Raw genomic sequence first — 14,060 nt, forward strand, 5'->3', positions numbered from 1 at the left:
CCTTTAGATGTACCGCTGACTCGGGTCCCCTTCTCTGACTGCAGTTGAGCCAAACTGTACTGTTCAATATTCCCCTTGCTTAAAAATAAACATGAGCACAAACAAACAAACAAAAAAGACATAATAGTGGTAGTGAACACTCCACAAGGTAATCTGACAATCTCTGAATTACTTTAAGGTAACACTCCTCACGCTGCAGTTTGAGACGTACAACTGATTTGGTAAAACTAATTTTGTAAACTAAAAGGTTATTAATGATTGTTCACCATTATAGTAAAAGGAACCAGATGTCATTATGTATACACTACAAATATCATCATTTTATCTGCTAGTAAAAATAAAAGTTCATACTAAAAATAAGTTTTAGGCCAAAACATTAGCAAGTATCAAGTATCAAGCCATGTATTCATAACCATTTTGTGCAATAACTTCATGGGATGTAGCTTTTAGAACTATTAAATGCTTGAGACGTCTGGTTCCTAGTACTACAATGGTGAACAACTGTGACTCTGCAAATTTCTCTGGAAAGACGCATTTCACACCGAACTACTCTGGCCGTTTAACCCACGAACCCAAATTTCATTCAAACATAAGTGAATGCAAAACAACAACAGAACCATCATTAAATTCATTAATGTTGGAAAAGCTTTCATATACAGACAGACAACCATTTAACACAGAGTCTCAAAAGGACAAAGACGGGAACTGACAGCACTTTTGAATGGGCGTTTAAATGGAAACAACTCATCACTTACAAGAGGTCTGGCTTGCCAAGGTTAAAACAAAAAAAGACAAGGGAGGGTATTTATAACTCCCTAGCTACCATCCACCTGGACGCCAGGTGTCTTCGGAGTTCAAACCAAACTTTATCTGACACGCGAGCAGCATTTCACATTGAGCAGCAGTGGTTGACCCTCGCTCACAGGTTTGCTGTGAACAGGCAGGAACATATCAGTCGCCTCTCTATTCCAATATATTTATTTTGTATTTCTGCCTCCCCTCATGTTCACGTCCAGTAACACATTCTGTATTTGTTCAAGTCATGTCATTCATCGTATACAGTTGAAGTAATAAATATATGTATATTTGTAGAGATAAATATATAATATGTCTACGCATTGATTTATCTAAATAAATATCTTCACTGGCACATCTTTGTTTTTCTTATGTGTTTTTACCTACTGTAATCATTTTTCACGGTCAAGTCGTACACTAACATTGAGATTTCACAATCATACAAGGTGTCTCTAGACCTGGAACAGTTCACTACTAGGCACACACGAGAAAGCTACATAACATCACTCCTCCAGCAGGACCGATCTATATCCATCTACACACTAGACAGACAGAGAGGAGGTAGGACAAGATACACACCATGGCAACATGTGGACCACACTGGACTGGACTGGACTGTTGGTAAACGTACAAAGGTTAGTTTTAAACCAGAGGGAGGTGAGTTTATCTGCACCTTTTCTGGAATGGCTGGAGTGTCTCTACACCCTGGAAAAAATATCCACGCAAACACCAACACATTCTGACGTGGTGACGTAGAACGCGATTGCTATTAGGAGTGCGAACACTTACTGAAAACATTAGACATTCACTCTGTGGACAGACGGACATACATGTGCACAGCTCAATACAACAGAAACGAAAACAGAAGCTTTGGTGTGAAACTGTAAAAAAAAAAAAAAATCATATAAGGAACTCAGATTGCTTTTGGATTGACTTCCAACTACCTTGTGTTGTAGTCGGATTAAAAGAAGTAAGGTGGTTGAAACACTGCACCCCATACCAGCAGGAGGAGTGGTTTCCGCTGCCCCAGCGTCCAGCTGAGCGGCTGTGAGACGGACGATGATGAAGTTATTGAGCTGTCCTGTAAGATAGCATCAATGTGATAAAGAGAAAATGTGGATGGCAGGCTCCTGCTCTGTATGACTGGTGGAAAAACACTACGAGGCCTTTTTTCCCCTGTTCAGAACAGGTGTGAGGTCAGAACAAGTGGACTGCAGCCAGATCCCACTGTTTCTGGAAACACTGTGGTTTGATAGTAAATCTATCTATAACTGGTCCTTCAAGCCACAGTGTAGAGTAAATGTTGACGTACCCCTAACCCCCTTTTCCCGAGTCAAAAATTAGTGTAATTAGTCTTTCAGGTGAGACCACGAAAGATCCTCGCCAAAACACAATCCAGCACATCTCCGTTCCGCCTCCACCAATCAGGCATCCCAGTCAGGATCATGTGACCTCAAGGGATGCGGGGGACACACGGTCGCACTCGGCCCTGGAGCGCAGACTGTGCCACTGCTCCACGGGGGTCCGCTGGGAACGCAGCAGCCGCCGCCAGTGGGTGGTCTCCGCAGGGCCCGTGGAAAACTGACCAATTACTACGCGGCCCACAAAGTCGTTACTGCTCTTCACGTTGTGTCCATACACTGGGGAGGAGAGGAGGGGAGAAAATCAGCATCACAGTGCCTCACACATAGGCTGCACTCATTTTACAACCCACAGGACAATTTTACTGCTCAAATGTTGATCTTCAATGGCTCTGGAATCTGATTCTTCTTAAATTCCTCAGGTGAAATAACTGATGCCTGCGACTGCGATATTTTATTTATATATCTCTACTAGCCCACTACCAACAACTGTCTCCCCCTGAGTACAGGCCCATGGACCACTAAAAGGGGTTTACGGCCCACTGGTGGCCTGTGGCCCACAGGTTGAGAAACTTATGGATCAAAACTATGAAACGGAAGCACCTCACTGACATGAAACAAAACTCCCTAAAGATCACTAATGTTGCATAGCTAGCTAATGCACATTATTAAAACCAGCTAGAGTTTAATGATTTAACTAGTCAAGATACACTGCACTCCTTTACAACAACTGCTAAGTTCCGAGTAGGTAATTCAGTACATCAATGTGGTTCAAATCAGGTTTTTATTTTCACGTATATCCAAAAACAAAATCCCATCTGTTACTTTTATTTTTGTCAGTCTCAGAAGCAAATGGCCTCTCGGGATTCAGGGCGATGGCCATATGCCGGCATGCCACACAAAGCCAAGGTGTTTTTGATGGTTTTGTCCCTCCCTGTTCTCGAAAATCGTTCACACACTGCCAGATTCTGTGCCACTAAAGAAGATGCGACAGATCTTTCTGACTGCGTCTTTCCGTCTCTTCCCATGACTATTAATCTTGTCAATCTGTTTTTCTCTGCATCAATCCAATTTGGCTAATGGAGCCAGGTTGGGGCACGAGGCCATGAGTTAATTTCATCATGTTGTTTAGAAACGAGATTGAAGGTTTTTCTCGCCAATGATTTCCCCTCTTCCTTCCTGTGGCTGGCAGAGGAGCAGGAGAGAAAGATTCTAGCATTATGAGCGCGGTTTGTTTCTTGCTGTTGTTATGAGATACTGTTAAAGTGAGAGTTTCACTGCAAAAATAGTATCTTGTCAGGTGAAATGATCCTAAATCTAGCCAATATATCTAAGATTTCCCATTATGAGATGGCTGTGCACTGCTTATAAGATTATCCAGCTTATTTCTAGACATTATTTACTTGTTTTAGGTGATTTTTTTGAGTAAAATGATCTCACTATACTGGCAGATAGTTGTGCTGGTTTCAAGCACATTTTGTAAAACAAGCCAAATAATCTGCCAATATTGTGAGATAAATTTACTACACAAAATTACATAAAACAAGTAAAAATGTCTGATAATGAGTTAAATAATCTTACATGAAGCTTACAACAATCTCAACAGACGAAATATTAGATTTATTGACTATATTTAGAATAATTTTACTTAGGATAAATTTACGAGAAATCAAAGAAAAAAATTATACAATTTTCCCTTTACAGCAAATGTACTCAATCAGCTAAGATGTTTGGTCTCAAAACCAAAAGACTTGGGGTGTCTGTAATGTCTGACAAACTATGTTGCATAAAAACAGTACTAAAACAACTAAAAACAGTAGTAGCAGCCATTTTAGGGCCTACATTTTCTGGCTATTTCTGTTTCCGTCAAAGTAATTTCAAACAGACCTCATTGCTTATGTGATTTCTGACTCTGTATGGCATATTGCTCTCCATAAACACTGACACAAGCAAATGTGGATTTGATAAAAAAAAGCATGAAGATGGGAGTCGGCAGAGAAGCGGCACTCCAGACGAGAGGCTCTGGGTCAAACCTGAGCAGCTCACATGCTGTCGCCAAGCAACGGTGGCACTCGAGGCAGGGCTACAGCCAAGGACTCCTTCACCTCGGGCTGCTCCACTTAAGCCCTGCAGCTCATTACAGCCCATGGGGATGTGTGTGAGATTTCTCCATTTCAATTCTCATTTGTATCATGTTCTTCAGATTCAAGGAGATGGTCAGCTCTCTGAAATGGACATGAGAACTGAGTTCAAAGTAATCTCCTGTGATACTTGCACTTCCTTTGCGTGACAGGGAAGCCTTTTCTCACCAGATCCAACTGACAATAATTGCAATTTGTTCAATGCATTCATCTGTGGCTCTCCGTTAAACAAACATCATCCTGCAGGCTGAGAAATAATGGATTGTGGGCTTGTATGAAGTCCTGGCTCAGAGGGTCAGAAGGGAGTGGGTGTGGTGCGAGCTTGTGGCGGACTGACTATGCTTGTTATGTTGAGGCAATTACATCAGCAGGCCCCGTCACAGCACTCCTGGCCTGAGCGCTCTTCCTCCCTGTGTGTGGATGGGTTCATATTTAATGTGTTTTCTGTCACAGAAAGACACGGAGGTGCAGCGCTCCCCACGCAGAGTGAATGAAATTTTCATGCAGCTTCAGTTGCTTGAAACCTAAATTTCACTCAAGTTGCATAATGGAAAGCCTCCTGCAACTCACTTGAAACTTGGAACTCGGCCACTTCAGCTGCAACCTTCTGAAACAAGTTTCATGAAACAGACAATCGACACGGCATCCATGTTGTCTGCTTAAAGAGGGTACGAGCCCCTCTTCCCTCTCACCTAAACCACGTGACAGTGCTCCAGGAAATATTTTTAAACATGCTTAATGAATCCTCTCTCATAAGTGTAGATCCTATTTACAGATGCTCTGATTGTCCTCTATTGCCCACTTGATTACTGAGCATTTTAACCACTTAAAATTCCAGGTTTATTACATACTAAAGCTTATTATTCACTAACTACAGGGACTTTAGTGCAAACTGGTTGAGCTATTCTTAGACAGAAGTGTGTAATTACATTTCGATGCGCCCTGGCCATTATTTAAGGGGTTGACCGCCACAGTAACGTAGGAGCGCAGAGTTCGAACAGCAGGGCCGTACGTTTGGAACACGCTGACTAGACTTTGCATTTGCACACTTAGTTTTTATATGAGCATGTTTCTGGCCTAAGGCTTTCACAAGGAAATTTATTGTGATATTGTTAAATGAAAAATTAAAGTTACACAATTTCCACCTTATACCAAATCCCAATTCTTATTTTTACCCCTAAGTGTCACCTTACCTCTTGGAACTGAAGCTACATTCACATTACAAGCCTCATTGCTCAAATCCAATATTTTGCACAAATTGGATCTCTCTGACACCATGTGTCAGAGTCAGTCACTCAAATCTGTCACTAATGTCAACGAACCGGCATCCTGAAGTGACCCGCATGAGCACATCCTACTCAGTAACGTCGCATGAATGAATCACGTGCATCATCAGCAACAAACTAACGAGCAGAACGAGCTTCGCTGAGAAGATCATTAACTCTGATCAGCTCTCAGCTTCATTATTAGAGCAAGACGAAAGTGCAAAAGGAGATATTAGCTGCTTTTCCACCGTTTACAGGCTTTAATTTCTGTTCAGCGCTGCTGCCATGGTAACGGTGAATGATGGCGCATGCACAGTGGAAAAAAGCACACAAATTCCGATCTGAGCGTCACTTTAAGGTCACATGGCCATGAATCGGATACGTATCCAATCTAGGACCACATATGAAAGAGGCTCAGGTCGGAGTTGAAAAGATCAGATCTGAGTCACATTAGGGCAAAAAAAATCGGATTTGCGTCACTTCAGCCTGGTAATGTGAATGTAGCCTCTGAGTTACAAGAGGGAGTGGTTGAAATATTTCCCTAAGAAATGGGGCCCTCAAATAAAAAAGAATATTGCTTCATTATCAGGCAACTAGAGCTGCTCTGTAGGTGACCCTGCCAGTCTGCAGTGACAGCAGAGGAGGATAAAGTTCAGCTCCTCACTGCTGGTCTTTAGTTAACTTATTATCACCCACCTTAATTCTTCAGTGATATGAAGCTGAAGCCAGCTATTCGTCAGCTTCTTGTTCAAATTTTCCTGTATCACCTTAAATGGTGCATCAGTTCAATGTTTGTGGTGCCAGAATGTAACTGCTGCACCATTTAATAGGAAATTGAGCTGGCTAGCGAGATATCAACATACTACTAGCGATTTTCTATGCTTGTAATGAAGAAAACGGCCATAATACATTGAAAATTCATCAAACTAAGCTAATACAGTGGTTACTTTCATTTTTAATGAGAAAATTCTTCTAGAGATACGAGAAGTTTCTCTATTTGCTTGTGCCTCCATCTTGTTTGTTTGTTTTTTTTTTACTCATAACACACTGTTTGGACTGTGCTATAGCCCTAACACCCTAAAGGAAAGGGAAAAAAACTGCAAAAGCATAATAGGTCCCCATTAAGCAATCTCAAAAAGACTTGATTATCGATAGATTTGATAGAAAAGCATAGAGATGTAATAAGTGTTGTATGTAGTAAGTGAAAGTATAACCACAGACCTTTGAGGGGAACACAAACACAAACACTCATAAGTAGAAACTGCTAATGAATGCTGCTCTTCTTCACAGAGGCAGACAAGGCTGGTTGTGAGCTGTCCCAACAGATCGTCATAGTTGGACTATACTTCTTTGGATGTGAGCTTATAGCAGTATAGCATTAGTTTCTCCTTCATCTGGCCCTACAATGAAATGAAGCCCCACCCCAGATTGTCTCCTACTGGCAAGTGTATGGTTACTTCATAGCACAATGTTAATGGACAACGGAGTATAACTTGGGCACATTGTCAACTGTGGGCATCTACTCTTCGTCAAGGTATTGATCTCATTGAAATCAATGTCAAGAAGAGTGTTTTGTCAGTGCCCAGGCCCTTTCGCCCCTCCCAATGGTCTATCTCACTGCTTCAGAGGTCAGATCTATTTCTCTTTCAGTGGTCAGTCTCACTTCTCCATCAAAGGTCAGCCCCAATCCCCTATCATTGGTCGGCCTCATTCCCGTTCTGTCTGACCCACTGCTGGGCACAGAGCGGCCTGATGGGCGCCAGGTTCAGCTTGGCCAGGAGGACGTCTGTTTCCACTCAGCACATCAGACAGCATATGGGTGGAAAAAGGCATCATTAAAGGCCTATTATCTGCTGGAGAGTGTGGAGAGTGAGGAAGGAGGGTGAGATAAGTCAGAGAGAATGATAGAGCAATAGGAACAGAGAATGGGAGAAGTAAAGGGAGATTTTATATATATATATATATATATTTATCTCTCTCTCTCCCTCTCTCTCTCTCTCTATATATATATATATATATATATATATATATATATATATATATATATAAGGAGGAGAGATAGCGAAAGAGGAGCTGATCAAATGTGTGGAGAGAGAGCGAGACTCAGGCCCAGCAGGTGGGAGCTGGAGAGCAGTGCTTGGTGTTTGATTGCAGGCTTTGTAGTCAAGAACATCAGAGCGAGTCGGTGGGCATGATGCCCTTGGCCACATGCTGCTCTGCATGGCCCAGGACACTACACCAGGGACAAGGACAGAGTCACCAAGAGCCATTCATGCCTTCTGCTGCAAGGATCACCAGTTTCTAAACGAGATAGCCTTAAGGTTACTACATGCCTGACAACGCATCCAAAAAATTTTAAATAGTTGTTTTCAATTAAGGTACGACATGCGGCAGCGCTTGGCAAGACCATGAAGGGCCACAGTAGATTTAGTAAGAGCAGCTACTCTGCCTGTACATCTAAGAGACTGCACTACATTCATGAATTAACAGATTTACCTACCTCGTTTAATCAGATAGAAAATGTATTCCAAATGGCTAGACTATTCCGATTGAGCTAATAGTTGGATTATTAATGGGTTATCAGGCTGCTTGTAAACACAGCTATTGCTATACTGGACACAGAGAGCCATGAAGAACAGTGTAACCATTGCTACCACTAAATAACACCCTCAATGAACCTAGTAGGTCATAATGGAAATGGCAAAGCTGCATGAGTTGGGCTGCTTAGCTTTAGAGCCCCAGGCCCATCTTAGCTCAATGCTCTGTCCTCCTAGCAAACAGCGGGTTAAAAGAACAGATCACACTCTGTTTGGGGAGATCCCAGGGCGGGGGTTCATCTACGTGACAGGTGGAAGCAGCTTCTTGGCCACAAATCCTAAATGCCAGAGTGTGAGAGAGCGTAGCAGCTTGACCTCAGCCATGTTCCGGCTTACGGCCTGACTGGCAGCACCCGTAATCAAGTAAATGCGGCTGGCATTTAAATGAAGCCTAATGAGGGCTCGCGTGGCAGAGCCAGGTCACCACCCACATTACTCTAATGGTCAGGACCTGGAAGGTGTCGCTTGCTGAAACCTGTCAGCATCTCAGGGTGGCTTCCCCCCTCTACAGGATGGCTTATATTGCTTTTGTTTTGACTTCTGGGCCCAATTAAGTAAGCAGTGGCATGCTGTGTCACTCTAAGGTCAAAAACACAGCCTGCTTAATTAATGAGAGCTTTTCCTCAGAGGTCTAAGGGTTTGATCTCTTCACAAAGACAACAGGATTACTTTATCAGGCACTCTTCAGTGTTTACAGCCGGGAATCATCTGAATTAAAGCGATAGCTTGTCAAAAAAAAACGAATTAGCTAATTTTCCCCTTATTTTATGTACTTGATCAGTCGGTGTAAATGGCACGTCTAAATATCCATTTTTAAAGGCAACAGAATCTCATTCAGTGTCAGAAACCACATAAGTAATATTTTAGATTAGCATTCATTTAGTGTGCTAATTGGTACACTGGTAATTGGTAATGCTAATTGGTACACTGAAAAAATTCTATCTTAAAAGTGTAAACATCTTAAATATAGCGAATATATCTCTATATATGTGTCTCATTTCATTGGCAGATCATGTTACTTGTTTTTAGTATTATTTCTTGAAATAACAAAATTATTTTCATTATTTCTTGAAGCAAAACAATCTGCCAATAGAATAAGCCACTTTCACCACATAAAACCTCTTAAAACAAGTACAAATATACAGAAACAGGTGGAATAATAACCTTATAATGTTCTCACAACACTCTCATAATGAGAAATATTAGATTATTGACTACATTCATGAAGTTTTCACTTGTTTTGATATTATTTTACAGTGTACAGTGTAGGATGTGAGCTTTCATTACTGAGCCACATGAGCTCGGAGCTCCAGTGCAAACCTAAATAAGCAAATTTTGGAGACGTCAATGTTAATTGACCACGTTTGGGGAGAATTGTGTAAGCATGATATTTCACTGAATTGCTGCTTTCATTCATGTTATATGTAGTAAATATGTTTCTGTGTGAAGACAATACCTGTGAACACGAGGCTAACCTCACTCAGTTCCTCTTGAGGTACCCGGAAGCTGAAGGACTCGTTGTAGTAGGGGTCGATGGTGCCTCTCATGCATGATGTCTTCTTAGTCTTCACCAATTTCAGACCTGCCACCAGCTGCACTTTCACAAAGGGATCTGAAACAAAGCAAAGTTGAGAAAGCAAAAGTTTCATATCTACTACATATCAAACAGCAAGATTTGACTGCTTCACACTTGTTGAGTGAAACAGGGGCACAATTCAATTAGATAAACCCCCTTAACCTGCAAGGGCCTGCATTTCTCATAACTACATAAATTATATAAGACTTAAACTTACCACCAATAATGAAACTGTAGTTTAATGTGTTAACAAAACTACATTTTACTCTTCCTTATAATCCAGTATTTAATTGTCTTTGTATTATTGTTAATATGAATAGAAGTTCATTCACTTCAGTAATTTACAAAGTAGTAGATTCCATAACATCCCATGATCTCATCACCCCTCAGACCTGATCTACTAAACCTTTTGCAACAGTTTCAGCTGCAAATCAGACAAGATATTTCCCTCTGCCTGTTGAAGCTAGGCATGAATTTGCAGGAGGGTCTCAAAGATGTGTTGTTAAGGCTTACTTTAAAGGTGCCATAGGATGGAAAACTGTATTTACATTGGCATAGTTGAATAAGGAGAGCTTGGAAAATAGTGTTTGAGGTTCATGGTTTGTCAGTTCTGTTTTCTTCTCCTTCAATTAAAAATCCTGCACTTGCAGAAGAGGGCAGTACAGGCCAGTTCCAAAATTCTAAACTGGTACACAACTTGACTCATTAACATTTACGCCCTCATCATTTACATACGACAACATATGTAAACCACCAAGAAAGGGTTGGACTATGTACAGCAAACAAGCAAGCAAAGTTTATATATATAGCGCTTTTTACAACAGGTGTTTGTCACAAAGCAGCTTTACAGAAAAATCAGCATTACAGAAAGAAAATCCAGGTCCAAGCCTCCACGAGTGTTGTCACCAGTGGTGACAGTGGCAAGGAAAAACTTCCTAAGGGCAGGAGGAAGAAACCTTGAGAGGAACCAAGACTCAGAAGGGGAACCCATCCTCCTCTGGTCAGAAAGGTATCATCCAAGGCTGTGAAGGGGAGCACTTCTTATTCCCTTTCCAAAAAACCTACAACTTTCTTTCTGAAGGCCCTACCAAGGTCAATGGGCATGACTGATGTTTATCTTTAGGTGAAGCTGAAGTTAGCTTCTTATTTTCCAGCCTTTCCACCATTCCATTCACAGCTTGTAAAGAATGTAGCTGCAAAGCCACCGTCTGCTCCCACATGTCTTACAGGATCCCAGACAACTTTATTCAAAATTAAGCAAGTAGCTGGTATAGGTAACGTCAGTTTCGAGCAAGCTCCAAATAACTAGCATAGCTAACGAAACAGTATGATAACCTAGCTTATTTACACAGAGGTTCATTTTATTTTTCTTCCTGTGTCTATTTCGACAGGTTGCTTCTGTGGGAGCCATCACAGAACCAGCCACTTGGACTGAATCATGATGCAAGTTAGACATTATGAAGCTCCGGACTCTTGCTTGATTAAATTTTCCTTAACTGGACCCATGAGCTTCATGATGACACGACACTCAAACGTATGTTGAAAGATGTTTACAATCAGAGTAACAGTTGAAACTTAGGACCAGATGAATGTGTGTAAGAAGACACAACACAAAATATGCTGTAATATGGCTGCAATATGCGCTCAAAGCCTGTTATGATTTCACAAACGCTGTTGTTTTTAGCTGGAGTAAAATAACACTTCTGTGGAATGCTTTGGTGGGAAAGAACATAATATATTAACACTCATCATCACTGAACTTTAATTTTCTGTTTTGTCTTGAGCTTTTTGACAGTTTCATTACTTCAGAGTGTCTTTCAAACCCGACGCAAAGTTGTAAGGCAGAGCTTCTCTCGGTTTGCATGATAAGTGGCAGTCTTAGTAAATCGAATGTTAATTTCAGGCGAATTCAGGCGCATTGTGCACTCTGTGTTCAGTCTCAGTATATAGCCACAATTAACACTGAAACCAAGCTCACTGAAAACTGGGGCAGAGTCACTGATGCAAGCTAGTTCATATTGGCCTTCAGCTACAGCTACACACTGCAAAAAATGATCATCTTAGATGTAGTTAATATATCAAATATTTCTTATTATGAGACTGTTGTAAGTATATTGTGAGATTATTTAATTTATTTATAGACATTTTTATGTCTTATCTTAAAAACATGTCTTATTCCACTGGCAGATCATGTTACTTGTGTTCAGAATTATTTCTTGAAATAACCAAAATTATTTTCATTTTATCACAAAATAAGTAAAATAATCTGCAGATGGAATAAGACACTTTCACTAAATAATTAAATCAATTAAAACAAGTAAAAATGTACAGAAACAGGTGGAAAAATCTTAAATATTAAAAATCTTATAATATTCTTACAACAGTCTGATAATGAGAAACAATTTATATACTGACTACATTCAAGAAGTTTTCACTTGTTAAGATATTATTTTTTGCACTGCAGAACCTCAGTAGTGATAAATGGAGGTACACAAGAGTGGAAGAGAATGGGTGGGCACCTGAGCCTTGGCACATGTCAGTCTGCAGCAGCTGCTTGGCCCTGATGACGTCCACATTCAGCCTGCCAGCACTGGGCAAGTAGTTTAAGGACAGCAGGAGTTCACCAAGCTCCACTTCATTCTGTGCAACAGAACACAGTGGAAATCACTAAGGTCTCAGTCTGAGATACATAGTTTGAAATCCAACAGACAGTAATCTCCATGATCACATGCAAGAAACTCCAACAGACATTTTATTTTGGCCTGAAATAAAGCTTTTGAGCAAGGTGATAATGGAAAATATCATCAACCTGACAAAATCCCCAGAGTCTACAGCTGTTCCAGTTCTCCAAACAGGTCTTTCAGTTTCTTAGAAACTGTAAGAGCGATAAAGACTTCAACCCACGGCCACAACATCTGGGGAGTTTAGTAGTGCTAAGCTTTCAAAATTTAATAAAAGCATTAAGTCCGGTATTATTTGAAAAGACGACCAGGGGGACTACAGTGCAGTGAAGCGAATGGATACATCACTTCATTTGAAATAGGTAGCTGCTGAGCTGCTGCTGTGACTATTACAGAGAAATTTGCCTTTTTGGGTGACATTTTTTCTGTTATATGCAAAAATAAATAAAACGCAAACAAAAACTAGCCTCAATATGGCTGCTACTGCTGTATTTAGGCAAGCAAAACTCTTCTGTTCTTTTTTTATAGGTAACAGTGTTTCATATAGTCTCAGAAGCCACACAGTGAGTCTATTTGATATGCAGTTTGATTCAAGCATGTGATGAAAAAATTTAGCGCTGCTCGCACTGAGAAACTCTGGAGGTGTGGATAGGTAGATGCCCACACGCAAAGGCTCATGGTATGCGCATACCATCCATAAAAGGGACTATTTGCAAGTTTATTGTTGTAGTTTATCAGTTATAGTTGTGTTATAGTTATATGTGTATGTGTTACTTGTGTTCTATGGGATTTGTGTTGAGGGTTGTCTGGAGCATGGCTAGTGGTGTCCTCTCCCATGGTTTCAGTGCTCTTTATAGCACTGTGTTAAATACAGAGCACTTCTCATAGCAGAAGCACGGCTATCTCTGTCTCAGGCCCAATCCCATTTCTTATTTTAACCCCTACCCCTTGTTTTTGAGTGCCAACTTGTCCCTTAAAAGTGAGCTACAAGGGGTAGTGGTTGAAACTGTCCCCTATGAAATGGGAACCTCAAATAAAAAGAACATCGATTCACAGCTACTGGCGCTGTTCTGTAGGTGACCCTGCCAGTCTGCAGTGATGGTAGAGGAGAGTAAAGTTCTGTTCCGCACTGCTGGGCTTTAGTTACATTTAGGGCATCATATGCTTTCAAAGAGGGGGGCAATTATTTATTATCACCCACCACTAATTCTTCAGTGATGTGAAGCTGAAGTCAGATAATTGCCAGCTTCTTGTTCAGGTTTCTCCATTCCACCTTAAATGGCAAAGCAGTTACATTCTGGCGCTTGAGGCATCAGAACTGCTGTACAATTTAAGGTGGAATGGGAAATTTACCTAGCTAGCTAGCTGCCGAGACATCAGCATATTATCAATGATTTTAAGTGCCTCATGAAGAAAAGACCATAATACATTGAAGTGGCATTAAACTAAGATATTATAATGATAATCCTAAGTTCTTTGGTCTCTTGTTCAGCCATCTTGCTTTGTTCTTTTTTTCTCATAACATTGTTTGGAGTCTCTGAAAAATCTCAGTTTGAAGGGCCATGTAGCCCTAACACTTCACCCTCCCCCTCTATATCAACAACAATCAGGACACCCTACCCCTAGATGTTAACACACAAAACT

The 14,060-nt window shown here is 40.9% G+C and overlaps 1 protein-coding gene across 2 annotated transcripts in view; it reads right to left on the bottom strand.

Moving 5' to 3' along the window:
- Window positions 1–614: 614 nt before the first annotated feature.
- Window positions 615–14,060, bottom strand: part of syt17 (synaptotagmin XVII) — a 40,134-nt gene continuing 26,688 nt past the window's right edge. For both annotated transcript variants that reach the window (XM_037544532.1, XM_037544533.1), the window contains exons 6-8: window positions 12,255–12,375; window positions 9,616–9,771; window positions 615–2,435 (exon numbers count right to left, since the gene is read on the bottom strand). In XM_037544532.1, the coding sequence (XP_037400429.1) occupies window positions 2,239–2,435; window positions 9,616–9,771; window positions 12,255–12,375 (474 nt within the window). In that variant the 3' untranslated portion in view covers window positions 615–2,238. The remainder of the gene's footprint in view (window positions 2,436–9,615; window positions 9,772–12,254; window positions 12,376–14,060) is intronic.

Source organism: Pygocentrus nattereri, chromosome 14 (genome assembly GCF_015220715.1).
Source record: "Pygocentrus nattereri isolate fPygNat1 chromosome 14, fPygNat1.pri, whole genome shotgun sequence".
Lineage (NCBI taxonomy): Eukaryota > Metazoa > Chordata > Actinopteri > Characiformes > Serrasalmidae > Pygocentrus > Pygocentrus nattereri.